This window comes from Mytilus californianus, unplaced genomic scaffold, assembly GCF_021869535.1.
Source record: "Mytilus californianus isolate M0D057914Y unplaced genomic scaffold, xbMytCali1.0.p SCAF_3, whole genome shotgun sequence".
In the NCBI taxonomy this organism is placed as follows: domain Eukaryota; kingdom Metazoa; phylum Mollusca; class Bivalvia; order Mytilida; family Mytilidae; genus Mytilus; species Mytilus californianus.
In genome coordinates, this window is record NW_026262679.1 from 94677277 (window position 1) to 94700798 (window position 23522).

At 29.6% G+C, this 23522-nt stretch overlaps 1 protein-coding gene across 6 annotated transcripts in view; it reads left to right on the top strand.

The window, feature by feature from the left end:
- LOC127735482 (hexokinase-2-like) overlaps nucleotides 1-23522 on the top strand; it is a 51683-nt gene that overhangs the window by 19428 nt on the left and 8733 nt on the right. For 2 of the 6 annotated variants that reach the window (XM_052245658.1, XM_052245656.1), the window contains 4 exons: nucleotides 15311-15473; nucleotides 16199-16338; nucleotides 18151-18366; nucleotides 19765-19864. In XM_052245658.1, coding sequence (XP_052101618.1) covers nucleotides 15311-15473; nucleotides 16199-16338; nucleotides 18151-18366; nucleotides 19765-19864 — 619 coding nt within the window. Of the gene's footprint in view, nucleotides 1-4084; nucleotides 4514-5412; nucleotides 5450-7741; nucleotides 7808-13278; nucleotides 13523-15310; nucleotides 15474-16198; nucleotides 16339-18150; nucleotides 18367-19764; nucleotides 19865-23522 lie in introns of those variants that run through there. The other 4 variants (XM_052245654.1, XM_052245660.1, XM_052245657.1 and 1 more) reach the window with 4 other exon arrangements.

Here is a 23522-nt window from a genome sequence, read left to right on the forward strand (position 1 = left end):
GGAAAGCTGGAATTGAGTTTTGTGGTAATTGCCCAAAACGTTTAGTAATAAGGGGCCTAAAAAGGGGTGAAAAATAAGCATTTTTTAGTTTCTAGACAATAACTTGTGTTCAAGTGTATGGATCTCTCTAAAATTGTATTACAAGGTACCATACCACAAAGGCAAGGCTGTTATTGAGCTTGGTTTGGGGGGGAAGGGGGGTGATGAATCATAGGGGGGGGGGGGTCAAAAAAGGGGTAATTATTTTTTTTCGTTTAAGGAATAAGGGGAAAAAAGGTTAAAAAACTAGGGTTTCCATTTTAATAGACAAATAATTGAGTAAAGAACATTATTTAAAAGCAGTGTAAGGTTGGTAATTCAAACTCATTTAAATATCTCACCTGCACTATGTTTGAATTATGTAAATTGGAAATTTGCCAATTATTTTAGTATAATAAACTTCATTGGAAATTTGCCAATTTTATATTGGAAATTTACCAATAGTTTGTTTATTTTTAGCTATGACTATGATGTCATTTTCTATTTAATTTTAAGGTTACAAATTAATTTCAGTTTTAAATATTATTGTAAAATGTTTGCCCAAAACATTTATTAATAAGTGGCCAAAAAAGGGGGCAAAAATAAGCATTTTTTTAGTTTCCAGACATTAACTTGTGTTCAAGTGTATGGATTTCTCTGAAATTGTACTTAAAGGTACCATACCACAAAGGGAAGTGGGTCAAAAAATTTTGGGGGGGGGGGATTTTTTTTCCTTTTTTTTTCTTTAAAATTTTCCATTTTAAGTTGGTTAATTCTGATCACAAAGAGAAAGTTGGAATTGAGTTTGGGGGATAATTGCTCAAATGTTTAGGAATAAGGGGCTAAAAAAGGGGTTAAAAATAAGCATTTTTTTTTAGTTTCCAACAATTAATTGTGTTTAAGTAATTGGATCTCTGTGAAATTGTACTGCAAGGTACCATACCACAAACTGAAGGCTGGGATTGAGTTTGGGGGGGCGTGATGTGTGAAAATTTTCCACTTAAAGTTGGTTAATTATTTCTGATTTAGATATAAAAGCAAATAATAATGATGTGGTTTGATTTTATCAAAAACTTAAATTGAAGTTATGTATATTGTAAATTTAGGTTACATTGGAATTTAAGAATTGGCTTTGGGGTAGGGTTATGGCTCAAACCTTTAAATAATAAGGGAAAAAAAGGTGAAAAAACAAGGGTTTCCAGGTTAATAGACAAATAAGTACAAAACATTATTTAAAAGCAGTGTAAGGTTGGTAATTCAAACTCATTTAAATATCTCACTTACACTGCTTTTAAATTATGTAAATTGGAAATTTGCCAATAACTTTATTGTTAATAAATGCATTGGAAATTTGCCAACAATTTTAGTATAATAAACTTCATTGGAAATTTGCCAATATAAAATTTTGCTGATGAAGGTTTTTTGTTTACCTTTAGCCTTGACTATGAAGTCATTTTCTATTTTTATAGCCTTATGATGTAGTTGAATTATTTAATACTTTTATGATGTGTTTAAATGGGGTTTTATGGTTGCAAATTTATTGTTTTAGTTTAATAAACTCCATTTAAAATTTGGTAATAAAAAAATTTTTTGTTTATTTTTAGCTATGATTATGATGTCATTTTCTATTTTACTTTTATGGTTGCAAAGAAATTTTTATTTTTAGATATTACTGTTAAATGATGCTGATTAAGGTTTTTGCTATGTTTAGCCATGACTATGATGTCATTTTCTATTTTAATATCTGTCATGATGTATTTAAATGGGCTTTTATGGTTACAAAGGAATTTTATTTTTAGATATTACTGTAAAATGTTGCTGATTAAGGATTTTGTTTATTTTTGGCCATGACTATGATGTCATTTTCTATTTTAATACCTTTATTATGTAATTTCCATTTTTAGATATTACTGTTAAATGATGCTGATTGAGGGTTTGAATGCTGGGATTGATTTTGGGGGTAATTGCCTCCAAATTTTAGGAATTAGGGGGCAAAAAACAAGCATTTTTCTAGTTTCATGACAATAACTTGTGTGTAAGTGTATGGATATTTATGAAATTGTACTACAAGGTTCCATATCACAAAGGGAAAGCTGGAATTGAGTTTGGGGGTACTTGCCCAAAACGTTTAGGAATAAGGGGCCAAAAATAAGCATTTTTCTAGTTTCCAGACAATAACTTGTGTTCAAGTGTATGGATCTCTCTGAAATTGTACTGCAAGGTACCATACCACAAAGGGAAGGCTGGGATTGTTTTTGGGGGTAATTGCCTCAAAATGTTAGGAATTAGGGGCCATAAAGGGGCAAAAAAACAAGCATTTTTCTAGTTTCATGACAATAACTTGTGTGTAAGTGTATGGATCTTTATGACATTGTACTGCAAGGTTCCATATCACAAAGGGAAAGCTTGGTTTGAGTTTGGGGGTAATTGCCCTAAACTTTTAGGAATTTGGGGCCAAAAAGGTGCAAAAAACCCAAGCATTTTTCTAGTTTCCAGACAATAATTTGTGTTCAAGTGTATGGATCTCTCTGAAATTGTACTGCAAGGTACCATACCACAAAGGGAAGGCTGGGATTGAGTTTGGGGGTTTCAAAAAATTTGGGGGGGGGGGGATTTTTTTTTCATTTTTTTTCTTTAAAATTTTCCATTTTAAATTGGTTATTTCTGATTTATATATAAAAGCAAATAATAATGATATGGTTTGAATAGGTAAATTAAAAAATTTTAAGTTCTTAGACTACTTTCATTCTGTGTGAGAAACCTATGCTGTGTCAAATATTTAATTACAATCCAAATTCAGTGCTGTATCAAGCTTGAATGTTGTGTCCATACTTGCCCCAACTGTTCAGGGTTCGACCTCTGCGGTCGTATCAAGCTGCGCCCCAGCGGAGCATTTTATTCTTACATATAATGCAATCACCATATCTGTCTGTTCATATGTCCTAAAAAAAAAAAGAAAGATGAAACTAATTGAAAATAAATTTATATATTTCAAATGAATTAAAGTTTCATCTTTCTTACATATTATACAGTTACCTTTCTTTTTTGTATTTAAATGTCTGACACTTAGAAAATTACAGTAAGAAGACACAAGTGTCACTGTATATATAGCTTTTTCATCTGCTTAATATATCAATTCTTCATCTATATTATGATAGTTTTGAGAAATTCAGCATTATATGAAGGAAAAACTAAGATTTTATAAACATGATAAATATGGAAAGAAACTTGAGTTAGTGTTAAAGGAATTAAAGATATAAAAAAAGTCCTCTCATTGTGTTTTGATGATACAATTACATCATTATTCATTATCTGAATACATCCAAAAATGTTCAGTGGCAATTATATGACGAAACATCAATTTGGAAATTATTTGACCATTACAAAGATTATCAAGTTGTGGTAGCATAAAATTGCATTTTTAATTTGTTTTTTTTTAATTTGCACTTTAAATATGCCATTTGGGTGATTGGTCCCAACCTGTTAAATGGTGAACAATGCCCTTCTCTATTTAAATGCAGATAAATGTTACCAGAAATCATTTTTGCATAAAACTTAAAAAGCTATATCAAATTTCATAAATACATTATTATTATTAGGGGACCATTTGAATATTTTTGAATGCCATTATCTAAAAAAGTCTACAAAAAATGTTAAATGCTGAATTAGTTGAGACTTTTGAATATGCTTCAAATAATCTTCTGTAAGAGTAAAGCAGTTTTAGACAATTTCCATGTCTCTGAGCCTTTATAAATGAAAAGATCTTTTTATATATAGATTTAAAAAGTCTTAAATTTTCATTTCAGATCAATACAAAAAAAATGTCATTTAAGTCATGTTCTCAATTGTTTTCTTGTAAAAATATTTAATTATTTCTGTTTTCCTGTAAATGTCATAGGTCACAATTAACAATTATAATAACCAATCATGGTTTTAAATCTCAACACAACTAGCTTAATAATAAAGTTTATAAACGGTAATCCAGGACATAAACATATATAAAGAGTACTAATGTCAGTGACGTAGTTAACCAGTATAAATAGTCTGATTGGCTTATTCAATATTTCATTCACATGTAAACATTATAAGACTACTGACTAAAGAAGAATTTTTTTTCATAATTTTAAAAAGAAAAACATAAAAGAAAACTTCCTGTGACTAATCAGTTTATTGATTAGAAGGTTTTTGAACTGTGTGGTTTTATTGTTAAAACAGACTTAAAGTTTTTGACGTGTATAGAAGATAGTAAAAGATTTTGTGCAAAATGGCTGCAGAATATGAAAATTTTGAAGAAGGGTCTATGATGAATATGCAAGCCGAGGCTGAAAAGGGAGATGGTGGGGTGATTGGTTTGAAGCCTGAAATTGAAATGCCTGATGGGAACATTATTTCCAAGGAAAAAATGGTTCACGCAGCCAAGCAGATGTTACAGCCAGAATATCAGGCTATTTTGCATGCTATGCTGAAACATATGCCTCACAATAAGGATTATATGGTAAGACTGTTTTAGATTTTTGTCAGGAGAATAGAAATACCAAGCTACTAATGTACAGTCTGCTTTTTTTTCTTCTTTTTTTTTAATAACATTATTCCTGAAAATGTTTTAACATTAAATTGGCATTTTGTTCAATTTGAAGAATTTTTATTGAAGCCTTCATTTGAAATTTTATGTCTCTTTCAAGTTTCAATATATTAAAATTTTCCTCTCAAAGTTTTGGGTCTTATATTTCTCTATTTACATAAACATGGAAAACTACATTTTATGTTTCCTTGTGCAGTATGATTCATAGCAAACTTAAACTTAGTATGAACATCTTTATTATGAAATATTATGCATAGTTAAATCTTGATAGCAGACTTTCCATGATAATATAAGAAATTATCAATACTTTTACAAAGTACGTGATCTGAACAATGTAATAACAATAAGATGTTTCTGGTAACACATGTAGTCATATTGATCTTCATCAAATGACCTTGATGGAGGATTGTCATCATCCTTGTTTTTGATTGGCCGATAACAGATGTGTGTCTTTGTTCCTTGGAATGATAGAATGTATGTTTTAGAACATGTTTTTAATAAAACACACCACATTAAAAGTAAATCGATAATTTACTAATAGAATGCCTAAATGTTGTGAATAGAGTGAAAATCAATATTATTGAAAGGCATTTAATTCTTTTCAGTCTATGCTTTCTAGATATATGAGAGAAATTGTGTAAATATTTTGAAATGTTTCGTCAGTAGCATTTGCAAAATTACCTAGAACTTTTAAGATCTTCCATGTTTCGTAATTATTAGAAAATGAGTGGTCCTATTGACCAATGGCATGTTTGAATTTGATTGGCTGTTATGGTGTCAGATGACCTCAAGTTTATAAATGATGCAATACAAAATATTTAGATATTTTTAATTAAAATGATATTTAAGGTAGGAATTTTTTACTTATGTTTCTTGTTTTTCCTATTGTGCACTAACTGTTAATAGTATACTTTTAAATCGTAAGCTTTTTAAGAATTGAAACTGGTCATGCATCGATTTGTTTTAAATAATTGTAGTAATAAGTATCAGGAAATATTATTATGGTTAGTGGAATGTGGTAAAGGTGCATTCCCATACTTCTGTCCTGAATAAATTATTTTCACCTGAATGAAAGAGATGGGTTTCCTTTTGCTGTTGTTGCTGTTTTGCTTTACGAAGCACTGAGTTAACTTTCACTTTAAGAGTAACATCCCTTGAAAAAAAATTCATGTTGAAAACTTAATCGAAACTTATGATTAAGTACAGAATTGACACTTATTGTCCCATGTTTATAGAGAATTTTATTAATCTAATCAAGAACCCATAAAGGGCATCATTTACAACAATATTAAGCACAATATGATTGGAAAAAAGAAAAACTATATCCTAATATAATACTATCATATATTGGACAGGATCAGAGCCTAACACATCATGTGTCTTACATAACATTAACAATAATTGCATAATAATTTTATATATTTTGTATCCACCTGGATCTTATTTCTAAACACTTAATTATATAATTGCCTAGGCACATAAGAGTTGGTAAATGCTCATTTGTGAACAGCCAGAAATATTTTTTATCCTTGGGTAATTCTTTAAAATTATTACAAAAACTGTTTACTTTATCCCATAATAATTTTCTCTGTTCGTTATATAAAGGACAACTTACTGTGAAATGGGTCTCATCTTCAATAGAATTTGATCCATGTGATAGGCAGTGATGACATAGACGCTGACTTCTCTCTATGTATTTTTTACTATACCTATCTTTCTCAATTTTAAGATCATGTGCACTTATTCTCAATTTACATATAGCTCTTCTTATATTAAAATCTTTAATTGATAAATAAGCCTCCTTTACGAAGTCAGTCTTGAGGTTGAAATAATTTTCTAATTTACTATTACCTTGTGATAAGGTATCAGATCTTTTGTATATATTTTTAAAAATGTTGTGTTTTCAAACAGTCTTTACTTGATGGAAAAGGTTGACACACTTCGAAATTCCAATAACCTATATACTTTGCATATAAGGAATGTGGTGGAATGATTCCAAGAAAAGAATTGGACCTGAGTTCACTAATTGTTTGTAAGAATATTTACACTTGTATGTACTTCCCTGTTACAATAAAAATAAAAAATCATACGACTGTTACTCACTTCCTGAAATAGACACATCTTTTGAAAAATAATCGATATAAAAAAAAATATATAAAAAAAACGGTTCTGACACCTTTTTGAAATACATTTTGTAGTATCAGGCATTTTGCACCTCTTGCTGTGGTTTGAGGAAATATTTGCAAACATTACCATCAATGAAATTATTTGATAGCATCCACATAAAATAAGAATAAGTGATACTGGTAAGTATAATGTAGGTCACTGTTACCAGGTGTGCATTACTATTAGTTGGTTCTCAGCTTTGTTTTCATTTTGAAGTATGTCACTGTGACCATCCAATTTGATTTATCTCTTGTTTAAAAACAAATTTCATTGCTAATAACAATTTGCTACCAATCTCTTTGTTTGTATTGATGAAGTAACAAATCAAAGTGTTTTCCACATTTTCTTAGCAAATAACTGTTGGTGATAAAATTAGGATAAGAAATAAGCTAAGGGATACATTTGATTTAAGCAGCCACATTTGAAAGACTCTTCAAATAGTACACCATGTAAGTTGTATATTGCCAAAATTGCATAACGAAGTAAAATCTTATAAATTTTACACTTAAGTTGATAATACCTGATCAAATATTATTTGATCCAAAAGTAAGCAACTTTAATGAGTGCAGAACTTAACATAAAATACATGTAGGATGCATGCATATAAAGGAATTTAGATTTAATTTGCATTAAACAAGTGTTAAATTTTAAACCAGAATGCGATACAATCCAAGCTTTTTCTCAGAAAAAGAAATTTAAAACACATGATTCATTGAAATGCGTAATTTAATTGTTTACATTTAACCCTTTTCAAGCTAGAAAAAAATCCTTAGAGATAGCCAGATGGACTTTAACACAGATTAATTAGGACTGTTACACATCTTCATTTTTATAAGGTACATTGTATATACATAAAAATGAACACGAAATTAGTGCGTTGTCTGGATCCCGAAATATTTTTACGCATTAGGGAAGATTTGAAGATTTGTTTTACGGTCAACTTGAATGTATGATAATTGTGAATTGGAGTGTCCTTTGAGTTTAGATGTTATGGATATAAATGCATTCTGTCGATGGGCTTGTCCCATACATCCTGATCAGGTATGGACAATTTTATTGCAAATTCCTAAATATTGACCTTTCATTTGAATATCTTATTCAAGATGACTTTTCATTTTTCATTGACAAGGACAATAATATTTTTGGCTGATTTGATAACTGATATATTTATCAGAATTATAGGATGATAATACAAAATTCATAGAGGATGATGTAATGATTGACATCTTCTATAATAAGTCCTCAATAAAATAATACATTATTGATCTTGGTGCAAAATGACATTTTGGACTGGTTAGAGCATGACATTATCACTACATTGTATTTTGTCATTTTCCACCTGTAATTGGTGGGAGATGCTACAAAGTGGCCTAAATTTCTAGAAAGTCCCCCGAACCTTGCCTACTGTTTTGTTTGATTTGTTCACATTGTTTGATTGCTGTGTTATTGAGGTATACTCCCTCGATTCCTGACAGTAAAATTCTAACTGACAAAATAAGGAACGGTTCAATTAGAAGTCAGACCCATTAAACTAAACAAAGACTTTGAATTGTGATTATGAATCTTCCTCTTTGGACAAAGATGTGTTTTCCTTCATTTTTTCTCTAAAAGGATAAGTGTATCAACAATTATCCAACTTATTACAAGTCTGAAAATCAGGTTAGATATTTATTGTAAAGTGATAAACAATTGATTACTGAAACCTTTTGGAGCTATATTGTGCCTATTATACTTACTAATTTTACAATTTTTGCTAATTGAGGATCTTTTATTTAGCACTCCATTCATTGATAAGCATGGGAAATTATAACTGTCAATGCAGTTTAAGCACATTTTATTAAGTCATAATAAAGTTTTAATCCAGGACTTCCTCTAGAAGGAAATATTACAAATAATAATTTTACAGTTTCTTAAAAATGAATATATATTCTTGAATTGTAAAATTAGTTAAAATGTTTCCTTAAAACTTTGTCCTAATTGTTTTCTTCAAATTTTATAAAGGTGACTTTAATGGTAAATCTAAACAGGGGACGACTTGCAGACAGGATCTTGCAGATATTTAATCAAATGTTTTATATGCATTATTGAAATTTCATTCTTTTAGGTTGTTAAAATTGAATTAATCAGGAACTAAAAAGAAATTTGATTAAACACTCAAACTGCATTGGTTATATTACTTTGTGAAGGGTCCATTAACAACTTGAGATAAAATTATATCTAAGGTTCAGACGAGTGTAAAGAGACCTACCGGGTATATTTTAGGTGTAGGGTGAATTTTTATTACATTTATCAGCTTTTCCTCACCTTAATTTACATAAAAAATAAACATGTTTAAAAAGGATTTTAGACAGTGAAAGCAAATAGATGATCAAGAATGAAGTTTGTTTTTCTGTTTTGTTGTGATGAAATCTCATCAAGCATAAATGTATTAGAAATATTAAAATAGAAATTGATTTGCTTTTATTACAATAGGAATAAAAAGAGATTATTTTATATTAATTTAATATAGAAAATGGAACCCAATAAAACCATATTTTTAGGATTCAAGACATTTAAAAAGGTTTAGATGAGTTTCAAACTGACATTATAACAAATTTACCTAGACCATAACTAGATTCCTTCAATTGTGGTATGCAGAACAAAATAACCAATTTATTATAATTATAGATTCTTAAACACATCTGTAGAAGACATCGATAATATGGAAAATTCAAATTTTGATTTGAGCAATCTAATTAAAATTAAATCTCTGCACTCACTCCAGGCAGTGACCAAACATACAAAATGAGCTAGTGCGGAGATTTGATTTTAATTAGATTGTGAATTGTGTTATTGAATTGTAATAATATGTGATTTAAATTTGTTGATTTTTATAGTACATCCAAGGCAAGGTTCTCCTCAGATATTTCAGAAAGCTGGACAACAAGGGATTCTACATAGAATCTTTTTTTCTTGAAATTATAGCACATTCATAATGCATTCTATTATAAAATTCTAAATCCTCAGATATAATTCCATTAAATCAATAAAGCATCACATTGCCATGATGCTAAAAGTATCTAAAAAACTCAAAACTCATATTAAAACATAGACTCTTGTTTTAAAGATACCTCTGTTTGTTTGTCTCATTTAAAAAAATCTTAATTTTTTACAAACAATCAGGCATATATGTTATGATTTTATTTTCTTCAACAGAAATTGCAAAAAAAATATAAAAATGTTAAGATGGACTTAGTGTAACTAATCATTTTCATAAATTGCTATAAATACATTTGTAAGATTTTTTTTTTAATTTGAAGATTTATGATCCTTATTAATAATAATGATGATCAAAGAAGTGCCATGTTTTTAGTGTCATTTGTCTGGCAATATATCAGATATTAAGATATATACATTTTCTTTTATGCAGGTGCCTAGAATTATGAATATGATAATGAGCTTATAATTATGAAACATAACCTAGCCTACTTGGCAAAAAGCCCATGCTTTACATTGCAATTGTTAAAATGAACTCTAAATCAACTATCTCATCTGGTAAAAATCCAATTAATGTTTTTGTTTTATTTTTAATGTTTTATTCTTATGCCAATTACAAATCATGAGTAAATTTTAAATTTCCAATTACAGTCAAAATAAAACTATTACAAAACATAATATTAAACACCTAGAGTGACATAGTTGAAATAAAGCCAATAAACTAATAAATGAAGTTAACATTAAATTGACGTAAAATTTAGTAAACAGATGAAGGGCAACATCTCTTATTTCTGATGAATTGTTTATATTTATGTCCAGTAGCAAATATTTTAATCAGTTAAGGACTGTGTTTGAACTGTATTAGAAAAAAATATTAAAATATATTTAATATGAAATTTCTGTATACATAATGTCTAACCATAAAAAAGAAATTTTAAATTTAAGAATAAAAACATGTAAAATTTGTTTTTTTTAAATGTACATGCATATGATAGCATCAAATCTGGATTTTGGATTTGAAAAATGAAAAATTACATTATTTTTCTAAACCTTTAGATTTATTTAGAATGAAAAACATAAACACACATGTGAATTATCATGTTTATTTTCAAAACTCACATTGTCAGCTAAATATGAAGTACTAGCAGAAATTACTAGTGTTGAGTAAGTAACCTTTTTTATACGCCCGCTTACGGGATGTATTATGGAATACCGTTGTCTGTCCATTGTCAACATGTCGGACAATAACTCAAAAAAAGGCTTTAACCAATCTGCATGAAACTTTGGTGAATTGTTTATATCTATTGACGTGAGCTCTCTTTCATTTTTTATAAATTATAGATTTTAGGTTTCTGAGTTATGGGGTTTTATTCATTAAAAAAGGGGGATTTTCCAGTTTTCGGACTATAACTCAAAAATACTTTCACCAATTTGCAAGAAACTTTGGTGAATTGTTTATATCTATTGACATGAGCTCCCTTTCAATTTTTATAAATTTTAGATTTTACGTTTCCGAGTTATGGGGTTTTATTCATTAAAAAAAGGGGGATTTTCCAGTTTTTGGACAATAACTCAAAAATGCTTTCAGCAGTTTTCATGAAAGTTTGGTGAATTGTTTATATCTATTGACATAAGCTCCCTTTCGATTTTTATAAATTTTAGATATTACTTTTCTGAGTTTTTATTCATAAAAAGGGGGTGATTTTCCAGTTTTCGAACCTCCCTTTAGTTTTTTTATAAATTTCTGAAATGACATTGAGAAGTTATTTAACTTTATTCTTTAAAAAAGCGACAGGCGTATCATGCGCTCATGGTACAGCTGTTTATTGCTATGTTCAATTGCCTTTTTTCAATTGTCATGGACAACATTTTGCTAGTCTTGGACGATTGTTCTTTGAATATCTTGGTTGCTTTTTGAACCAATCTTGTTTCCTCTAAGTATGTTGTGTATTGTTTGGATATAGTGTTGGTTTTTAGAAGAACTAACTTAATTGGGAAATGGAATTGAATCAAATGACAGTTAGGGCATTCACAATTTTTGTTCTTTGCCAAACTTCTCCCCAGATAATCCAAACCAAATAATGAAAAGTGTAGATCTGATCACTGTACATGCTAGCTTCAGGACACAAGAGTCTTTGACTTACTGATTAATGGAGAAGCAATACGCAAAAGACAAGTTATTTTCATGCATTTTTTAAGAAGAAAGGGCAGTAATTCTGCATTCTGTGTCAAATATAACTTGTGCAATAAGTATATAAGAAGGCATTAACATAAATAACATGTTGATGTTGGATTTATTCACTAAATGTTAATGCATAATTTCTGTGTAACCCTCTGGGCACTTTTTTTTGCAACACCTGTTTAACATTTTAAAATCATTTAGGTATTCCACTATCTCCTCTTACATGATGATGCAACAGATACAAATAAAGAAAATGTAAACAAGCACTGAAAAACATAAACAAATCCTTTGAAATTTTGGTATGAAGTCTTGTTAACTTATTCTATAAGTTCAATGATATTCTTACTTTTTTAACACATTCACATGGATATATTTAAAAATAAATCAATATGCCCTTGAATGACATTGAAAACTGTTGGAATGCTTGTAATTATTGATTTGATTGCCAGGCTTTGGGTGGTTTCCAGAAATTCTCCAATTATCGATTTAAAGGTGGTCAATTAGTTTATAGAAAGATGGGAATGTAATCTAGATATTACGTCATATGCCCTTTTATGGCTTCAAGTCGCATGGAAACTGATTTTAATTAAATTCCAAAAGTTGCATGTAACTAGGATGTTCTGGATTGGCAAAGTTAACATATAATTTAAGAAAATTTTGTTTGTGTTTATTTGTAAACATTCAATCCAAATAGCTATTTCACTTGCTTGAGCTATAAGTAAATTTTTTGTTGTTTTAAAGTTAGATTGACCTTTAAGTCAAGCATTGGTCATTTTGTGTTTATATTGACAAAACACCAGTGGTCACTTCTCAGTATTAACTGGATATATTTGGAAAGTCTGTTTATTTACTTACTGGTCACTTCTCTGGATTGTTTGTGTTTTATTTATAGAATCTGTTTACTTATTATACTGATCATTGCTGTGGATTATTTAAGTTTTATTTATAGTTTAAAAAGAATTGGTTACCTCCAGGCTGTAGGTGATATTCTGAAAACCTTGTTTTTGTTTATATGAATAGATGGATATTGGTCAACATAGGATTGAATCATTTATTTTTGTTTACACATTTATAACAGGATACCAACCATTATATATATATTTGATTTGTAATTGAGGGGAACTAGTTATATGTAGAAGTCATCACCTACTAGCTTCTAAGAGCACACAGGAAACATAAAAATAGTATTTTATGTGTTATGACTGATTGGTAGTGGCCTTCTTGAACTGGATTCAATTAACATCAATAAGAGAGCAACCTTTTTGCACACTTTATTATTGTGTACATACATTTTTGTGTAATATTTAATATTTGAAGAAAGTTACTTCAAGTATGCTGTAAATTCATTAATCTGTGACGTCAAAGTGTGTGAATTTGTCTACATATTTATTCTATTTTATTATTCATAAGGGGAATATTTACGTGAGAGTATTGATTGTTTGTTGTGAAATCCATTTCATTCATAGTAATCTATTTCCTTTTGTGAAATCTACATTATGAATATGATTGATAAAGAAAATGTACCTGTGCGAATTACTAAAACTTATAGTGGTCGAAGAAAGAGTAAAAAGTTGGCTAGTGATGGGACACCATTAACAGTAAGTCAAGTCAAATATTTACATCAAGGTCAACATTTAACCTGGAATATAAGTGTGATCTAGAAAAAATGGGATAGTTTTATTGCTTGTTTTTGTTTGTAAAACTTTGAACAAATGTTCATTTTATAATATTGGTTTGTATAGGATAGGCTAAAGTTGAATTTTATTTGAGAAATTATGATTGGATGGTTTGGTGTGAAAAAAGGGGTAAAAAATTGTCTCTCTAGTTGAATAGAATGAAATAACCCTATGCAAATTATTCTGAATTGAAAGTAGAGAAGTAAGAATATTAGAATACTTAAGAAAGGGGATGGTATGAAAAGATTAGGGAGGAAGATGGTGTAACCCACAGCAAACAATTTTAATACTGTAAATATCCAAATATTCATTTGCATTCATTCTAAAAACTTGGCAAAAAATTCTGTAATGCATGCAAGGTTAAAGTAAAGGGAGTAAGGAACGTTTTTTAAAGAATTAGAGAACAAGGGATTCATTGTAAGGGAGATGGAAGCGATGGGAAGGGAGGAAACAAACATGGAAGGAGTGAAAAGGAAGAGAAAGTACAAGGCTATGAATAAGTAGAAACACATGAGGGAAAGAGGGGAAAGTTACTCCCATCTGTATTATATGTTGTTGAAGAGGATATGAAGTAGACTTTGAGTTCAGGAAACTCTTAACAGAGGATTAGGAGGTAGGATTGGCAACATGAAATTAAGAGATGTGACAAAAACATATACATGTCCTGCATATACATGTCATATAAGGATATGGGATGATCTTACAAGAAATACTAAGAGAATGATTGTACTTGACATATATCAACCCATGAATTACAAGTAAACACAGATTTCCCTGAACAAACTTGTTTTATGTTAGACCCACATGCTTACATGTGTTTGAGGAATTCCTGTAGGCTTTAGCTTATGTCTTACCTGTAGACCTACAATACCTGTAATTCTGGTTTATGTCAGAAATGTTGGACAATTGTCTACCAGAAATACACATGTATTGCATGTATTAGGAAAGCTAAATACATGCAGTGCAGTCATGTACAATACAGTTGGATGAGTAGATTTTAATCCACACAAAGCCCTGTAAAGGTTTGCTTGACTTAAATCATGATCAATAAGATCAAGGTTGTCTTTTAATTTAAAAATACAGATGCATGCACTGCATAAACCTCAGAATGCTTTTCTAACAGCACAAATGCAAAGCTAATTTGATGTTTTGTCAGAATTTATTATTCCAATGAAAGAGGTATGGAATTTTTTGGTTGTATTTGGAAAGCTGCTTTGAATTGCAATGGATTCATATCTAAAGGGAGTTGGTGAATTAATGTTCATATTCAAAGTAGACAAGGCTTTATTTTACCTCTGTGTTATGATGAAAATATAGATGACCAAGAATTTATTATAATTGATTGGTCATCTTATTTCCGGAACTGTCTTGGAAATTTTACCGTTCAGTTGCATCAGACAGGATGAAGAAGTTGGACATAAAACTAAGATGGGTAACCAGTTAGCAAGTGATTCGGTGAGGACGGCTATATCTATGAATTATTTTAAGATTTGTTTTAGAATACAAATGTTCTAGTAATGCGCTTTCTACATATTATTTTTGTTGAGATAACACTGTTGTGGACAATTTAAGCTGGAAGAATTACAGTTGCTTATTTGTCAATGATTATCTTCATATTTTCAAGGAATGACTAATATTTCAAGAATACAGTGTTGGAAAGCAAAGGAATAAAAAGTGTTTTGCATTAAATGTTTTTGTTTTGTGTTTCAGGTTGAAAATGTTGTCAAACCATTTATCTTGTCAGATGACGACTATCAAAAAATTATGGATGTTATGTTGGACAGCTTTAACCAAGGATTGGGAAAAGAGACAAATGCTAAAGCTGCTGTGAAAATGTTTCCCACATACGTCAGATCAGTACCTGACGGAACAGGTTAGTAGTTAAATGTTAAGTTGTAGAGACTGAGTACCACTTTCTGCATGTATGTATATTTTGTAAAAAATTTATACAAAAAAAGATTACCAGTATGTCATGCTGGTTATACCCCCGCTTTAAAAAGGTGGGGGTATACTGTTTTACCTCTGTCTGTCCATCCATCTGTCAGTCCATCCGTCCATCCATCAGTCCGTCCATCCGTCCCATGAATATTTTTCGTCGCATTTTTCTCAGGAACTATATCATAAGGATTTCTGAAATTTGGTTTCAGGGTTTATATAAGTCAGCTATACCATGTGATGTGTTTTCAGATTCATCACTCAACAACTTTCTGTTTACCTAAATATTTGGGTGGGGGGTATCATCAGTGAGCAGTAGCTCACTGTTTCACTTGTTTGTTTTAAACTAAGGTCACATTTTAGTAGACATTTTCATTTGGTGTCTGCTGTTTTGCTATTGTAAATGATAATCTTTTTTTTATTTTTTCAAATCCTTTTCATGAAAGAGCTCTGCAATGTCTGCATAGATACATGAATAAACAGGTTAATCTCATGACGTTTTAACAGTCAATTTCAAAATAGCTCTGTTTTAACATATTATTACAATAAAGGAATATATTTTGTTAGTATACTTTACAGTTGATATCTAGATTGGATACTGGTATTCTTATTATACTATTCTTGTACATTGTACATGATAATTATGGGTTTTTTTTTTTGCAGAAACTGGTAAAGTATTAGCCTTAGATTTGGGAGGAACTAACTTTCGTATTCTACTCATTTCACTGGACGGTCAGGAGGTCAACATGGAGAGTAAAATCTATATCATCCCACAAACAATCATGACTGGAACAGGGATACAGGTAAGAGTACCAGATACAACTTTCATTTGGTTTTAGCTGTTAGGTACAATAGAAAATACAAACAAAAGATATACGGTAAATGAACTACCAAAAATATTGGACAGATCTCTCCAACCACCAATACCTTACTCCTCTGAGAAACTAAACATACAAAGTCAAACAAGAACAAACAACACTTGATTCCAAAATGTCAAATTTGAAGCAGTGATGGGGTTAAACTGGTTGATTACTCATTTGATAAATTTGTACATGCTTGGATGCTTCATGTCCTACATAACCTTGAAATAACACCAGAAAAGTCTCGACCTTTTCTTCTGATAGCTAATCCTGTTGAACAGGTTCATGTACAAATATAGATGTGTGGTACAATGAAATACCCATTGTTGTGAAATACCTGTCATTGAAGTAAAATAAATCAAAGCTTTTGTCATGTACATGTGGACAAAGCCAGAAATGAAGTGTCAACAATGTTTTATGTATTTGTATTAAAACTTCACATGGAACATTGCTTTTATTTAGATTTGACTGAAAGGTTCACAATATTTTATAATTTGGTCCAAAATATCCACAATGGTCCAAACAATTCTGAAGTAAAAAAGAGCAACAAAAGTAAGGAAAATTTATTTATATTTTAATAAAATCATTATCTCTACAAATGTAAGTGAAATGAACTGTGTTGTACTAATGTAAACAATTAATTAAATCATATAAAGAGAGACCACTGTGAAAGTACTAAGTCATCTATGTTTCTTCACACTTAACTATAAGAATAGAAGAATAAGAATATTTATTATTCCAATCAAGGGCCCTTGATGGGCAGCATAACATGTACACATAAAACAATACATCATGATTTGTAACAGAAAAACATATTTATATTTTAAAATGAAACATTAAAGAGTTCAGACAGATGTTATTATCTTCATTCTATAAAAAAATCACATACATTTAGTTCCAGGCAGGATCAGAACTATAAAATCATTACAATTATCATTGTTATTACATACATTAATTAACATTTCGTCTAACATCTAGACATGTAATAATATAGCTCCCTAAATATTTAAGTATAGACAAATTTTCATTAGTAAATAACCAAACAAATTTTGCCTCATTTGAAAGATATATAAAATTGGGACAGATACAGTTTATCTCCTTGAAAAATATCTCCCTATCATTATTGTATGCTGGACAACTAGTAATAAAATGTTGTTCATCTTCAACCAGATTTAGAGTACATTTCTTACAAAGCCTATACAAAGGATGTTGTTTTAATATATCAAATCATAAATCACAATATGTGTGTAGTCAGATGATACTTATTATAATGCAAGTAAATTAGAAATATGAGTTTTTCTAGTTCGTAAACAGTGAAGATATGTGATGGTGTTTTACCTTGTAGAGAAATAAGGGAGAAAGGTTATTTTTAGTTTCCATGTGTTTCTATTTAGTGGTTTATTTATATTATAGGTTTCTTATAACTGAAGTTTTCTAAACTAGATAAGTGCCAAGTGCCTGAAAAATCCTCTAGAATATAATGGGTAAGGGGTAATTGGGTCTGATTAGAGTTGATTTGGATGCGGGTAAATGTCAGAATGCAAATTTTGTAAATGTCTTCCAAGTATAAAATTTTGAATTATTCTGTGATTTGCTCCTGCAAACAAAAATATCTCACCACCTATACTTTTTAAATGAAGAACCTCATAACCCTTCAATTTTGTCATTTCTACGTAGAATAGGCACTAAGAAAAATACTGGTTTTATTTATAAAAAAAACAACATAATGGTTATATATTTTTGTCTTTTTTGCAGTTATTTGACCATATAGCAGAATGTATACATAAGTTCATGAAAGATCATAATTTGTTACACCATAAGATTCCATTAGGATTTACATTTTCTTTCCCATGTCGGCAAGAAGGACTTAATAAAGCCATCTTAACTCATTGGACGAAAGGATTCAAATGTGCCGGAGTGGAAGGGAATGATATTGTAAAGTTGTTACATGAAGCTATAGAAAGAAGAGGGGTAGGTGTAGATTTTTAATATTTCAGGTAGTAGCTACTAGCAATAAGTATCCGTCACCTAAATCTTTTTTTACTATATTTCAATAGCTTTGAAGGCATTTATGGCTGGATTTTAACAAACCCCCGTGTGTTGAAAATACAGAATGGTCTGAAGTTTATTTGTTTATCTGTTTATAATTTTGTCTTCAATTTTTATTTTCTTCTGATGTGAACATTTCCAAATGAATCTAAAATTATGTAATCAATTGGTACCCATGACAACAAATAAATCCACAGTGTATAAAAAATATATTGAACAATAGAATGGGAATGACTTTTTGTTCACCTTATATATATTAAAAGAAGAGTTTAGTTGTCAATACAATAAGTGATTTATTAAATAGTAAGAACATGGGAATAAGTGTTAAAATTTAAAAAGTGTTTTATTAAAAGATTACTTTAACAAAAGGGGGATTTAAACGGCATGTCTAGGAGATAAAACATAATTAATAAAAAGTCCTATATTTTTACATTAGACTTATCCAAGTGAAAGAATAAAATTACTGAAGAAAGTCATTTAGAAATTGAATTTTTATTCAATATTGATTGTGATATTCCTTTTGTAAAATTTTTCTAATTTTCACCAAAAGGCTAAAAAATCCAATAAGCAAAACTTTTAATATTTATTTGAAATTCAGCAACTAAAGTCCACACAAAATATCAAACATGTTGTCTGTTGTGAAACTTTTAGTCCATGTGAATAAGATACTTTAATTTCATAACCTGTTAAAATGTTCTATTGAACTCCAATTTGTGATCATAACTGCCTTTAGAGTTAAATACCTCTAAAATAACATGTTTCCAGAGTTGTGGTCAGAAATTTTCTCAAGCCATTTGTGTTGTGTTGTGGTCAGAAACTTTTTGGATGTCATGTCTCCAGTGTTGTGGTCAGAAAGTTTCTCGGTATACTGGACTATAGTTTGATTTTTCTACATTCGTTTCTGTAATCAGGATCAATTTCTTAGTGTACAACATTCTGCAACAAAATCTTTTCCAACTACTAGTCCGAAGACCAATATTCCAACATTTTTGTTAAGTGTCTAAACAAAGTTTTGCAAATACTTACTAGTCTGAATAAAATTACACTAGTTTGGAGCTGCTGACTAGAATATTACAGTTCTCAAGTTCTTTTATATATTGAACTGACCTTTATGAAACTTGCAGCATTGATAGGGCATTATGTCTTCTTATATAAAAAAACACTTACCTTCTTGAATTGAAGAAATTTGTAATTTTTTGTTAATCGTTCAGTATACTATTGTATGTTTATTATAATTATGAAAACATGCTTAAAATCTTAACTGTTGAATTGAAATAATTTTTCAGTGAATTGATAAAACTTGTAGGTTTTTTTTTTCAGGATTTAGATGTAGAATGTTTAGCTGTGATAAATGATACTGTAGGTGCTTTGATGTCTTGTGCACATGAAGACAGAAAATGTGCTGTGGGTTTAATTTTGGGTAAGTTTTTTTAGAAAGTCTGTATAAGATTCTGAATAAAGGAGATACTGGGTAAAACCTATATAATAGAGTATTCCAACAACATTGCAACCTCCCTAAAAAAATTAGAAAATGAAAGATAACCCTTAAAAATCAAATAGAAAATTGATTGCAGTAAACTTTTGTTACAGAGCATTACTGCCAAGTAAAGTGACTGAAAGTACAGTGCAAAATATTATTTATGATAGAAAAAATCAGAAATAGGATTTCCAAATGAATCTAAAATTATGTAATCAATTAAAAATCTTCACATGATGTACAGCAGTTTTCCTCCAAGGAATTGTTTAATGTGAGTATTTAGATTTAAAGTACAGCTGTCAACAAGGATGTAGACAAACTTTGTTTTCTATTTCCTTGATAGGGATATTGGTTAAGCCAATATGAGATTATATTGGTATATTTTATTATCTGCACAAACAAAAAGAAACACCTCCAAGGTACAAATACTGAAATAATGTGTGTAATGAAATAAACGGAAAATCTATAAATGACTATTTCTAATCACCAGCAACCGAATATATTACGTAATGGAAACACAAAAACAAATGAATTTAGTTTGCTTGAATTTTTGATAACGTGGGAAGATCAATTGAGTACACAAAAATCTACAATAAGTGGGAAATTTAAAAAATTGCTGCTATGATAAAATATAAAAAAAGAGAAGAATTCAGACACTGATTCAGTTACCGCTAAAAACAGACAGAAATGTAATTTATAGGAAAAATAACAGCCAATTTTTGGTCAAAATATGGTCCTCCAAACATCAAATCCTCAATCCATACCTGTTATTGTATTGTGAATGTTATAATCTACTCTGTTTTTAAATTTTGTTGATATATTATAAATAATTTTCTATAGTTTTTGATACTGTAAATTCAGAGTCCATTTATTATTGCTATTGTTGAACTATCGACATACATTTTAAATAAATTATTGAGATTTCAGAAAATGTTGCATACAAAAAATGCTACTGAAATTTATTTTTTCCAATCACTTTCTGTTGCAATTTACACAATAATAAAAACATTGCAATATTTCTGAATTTACAGTGATTTAATCCTTGTGATTTATCAAATATTTTTCACTGATGTGAGGTATAACAATTACCAATGTTTAAACTTGTGTGACGGCTATATGAAAGGTTTAAACAGACTTTATATACATTACAGTAAGGATTTTTATACAACCACAAAAATTTTTGCATTTATATTATGCTATGGTGATGTCTGCATCAGCATCCGAAGACATTTTAGCTTGTAGACAATAACTTGAGTATAAGTGTATGGATCTCTATTAAATTTTAGCACAAGGTTTCATACTTCAAAAGGAAAGTTGGGATTGATTTTGGGGTTCATGGCCCAAACTGTTTAATACTAAGGGTCCAAAAAGGGGTAAAAAGCAGTATTGTACAATTGATTGAAATTATAAGTTGAGTTATAGTTAAAAATAGATATATTATCATTTTCTAATTTTAGAAATTATGTATAAATATAGATTGAAATTTACTGTTCATTATTAATTTTGAAAAGAAGTAAGTTTTATAGATTTTTTAAAGGCACTATATTAATGATGAATGATGTTTTGGAAATTGTTTTCATTTTTTATTTTGTACATTTTTTGCAGAACTCTGTGGTAGGTTTGTTTGTTATATTCTAATTTATCAAGCTCAAACGAATATAAATTATTTAATAAATAAAACAACACATAAATAGGATAAGTGTGCTAATAGGTGAAGCAGCCTTTAATATTAATTACATTCATTATTCATCAAACTAAAGTCCTTCATTATAAATTCAGGCAAGCACTACCAATCCAATCATATACATTTGTATTAATAGAATACACAATCAAAATCTTATCTACAAAAGAGGAAAAATACATATTAATATAATTTAATTTATTTATTATTTATTTACCCACATTAACAATAATCCACTCAAAAAGGTGGGTGGGTGGGTAAACATGATAATGAACTGCTGCTACGTAAACTATAGGCAAACTTTGAATAATTTTAATTTCTCAAATGAAGCCCTTAAGTAATACTTAATCGCGCTTTTCATGAATCTCATGAGCTGCATATACCCTTAAAAGCCGCATTGCTGGTATATGCCATCCAATCATAACTAACATAAACACAACCATGTGATTAGTATAAACACAAACACATGTTTATAGTAAACAGTCACTTGACCGTTACTACATCATGTGACCAATAACTTTAATAAATATATTTATTCTGTATGAACTAATTTTCAGAATGCTATATATATATAATTACTCTTAATATATATATATATTAATTTTTATCTGACCTCAAAATTTTTGCGTTCGTATTATGCTATGGCGATGTCTGCGTCGTTGTCCGAAGAAATTTGTCGTCCGAAGACATTTTGGTTCGCAGACAATTAACATGAGTATAAGTGTATGGATCTCTATGAAATAATAGCACAAGGTTTCATACCATAATAGGAAGGTTGGGATTGATTTTGGGGGTTATTGTCGGGTGGTTTAGTAATTAAGGGCCAAAAACAAGCATTTTTCTTGTTGTCCGAAGACATTTTGGTTCACAGACAATAACTTGAGTATAAGTGTATGGATCTCTATTAAAAATTTTAGCACTAGGTTCCATACCACAATAGGAAGGTTGGGATTGACTTTGGGGGTTATTGTTGTAACTGTTTAGTAATTAAGGGCCAAAAAGGGGCCAAAAACAAGCATTTTTCCTGGTTCACAGACAATAGTTTGAGTATAAGTGTATGGATCGCTGTGAAATTTTAGCACTAGGTTCCATACTTCAAAAGGAAAGTTGGGATTGATTTTGAGGGTTATTGTCACAGCTGTGAACTTAGCTCATATTGTCCATTAATAAATAAATTAATTAAATTCTTGCTGTACATGGATATGCTGAATCTGTCCAAATTGGGGTTCAAAAATTGATATGAGGTTCTTCGATATGCTGAATCTAACCTTGTATTTAAATTTTGGATTTTCAGGACTCTGTTATCAAATTTGTCCACATTGAGGTCCAAAGGGTCCAAAATTAAACTTTGTTTGATTTCATCAAAAATTAAAGTCTTGTGGTTCTATGATTGCAGAATCTAACTGTTATTCAGATTTTGGATATTGGACCAAAATAGGTAAAAGTCCAATTTCAAATTTTTCAGTTCTTTGACCATATTTATTCTGTAAGAAACCTATGATGTGTCAAATATTTAATCACAATCCAAATTCAGAGCTATATCAATCTTGAATGTAGTGTCCATACTTGCCCCAACTGTTCAGGGGTTTGACCTCTGCGGTCGTATCAAGCTGTGCATCGGGGAGCATTTTATAGATATTAAGTTACAAAATATCAACCAGAATAGCATACGTCAGACAATATGACATTTCTCTTTTGTTAGTAACAGCTGATACACCTACACATTATAATTGTAAACAAAAGTTTATTACAAAAACATTGGTCTATGGATTTTTTAAAGAATTATACTTATTTCAAAAGTACACATGATCACTATCTAAAAAGGATTGATCTAGTTTTAAAAGGATAATAACTATAAGTGAAAAACTTTTATCAAATGACAACATTTCGTAAGATCAAGAGGTGATTTTATTTGGTTGA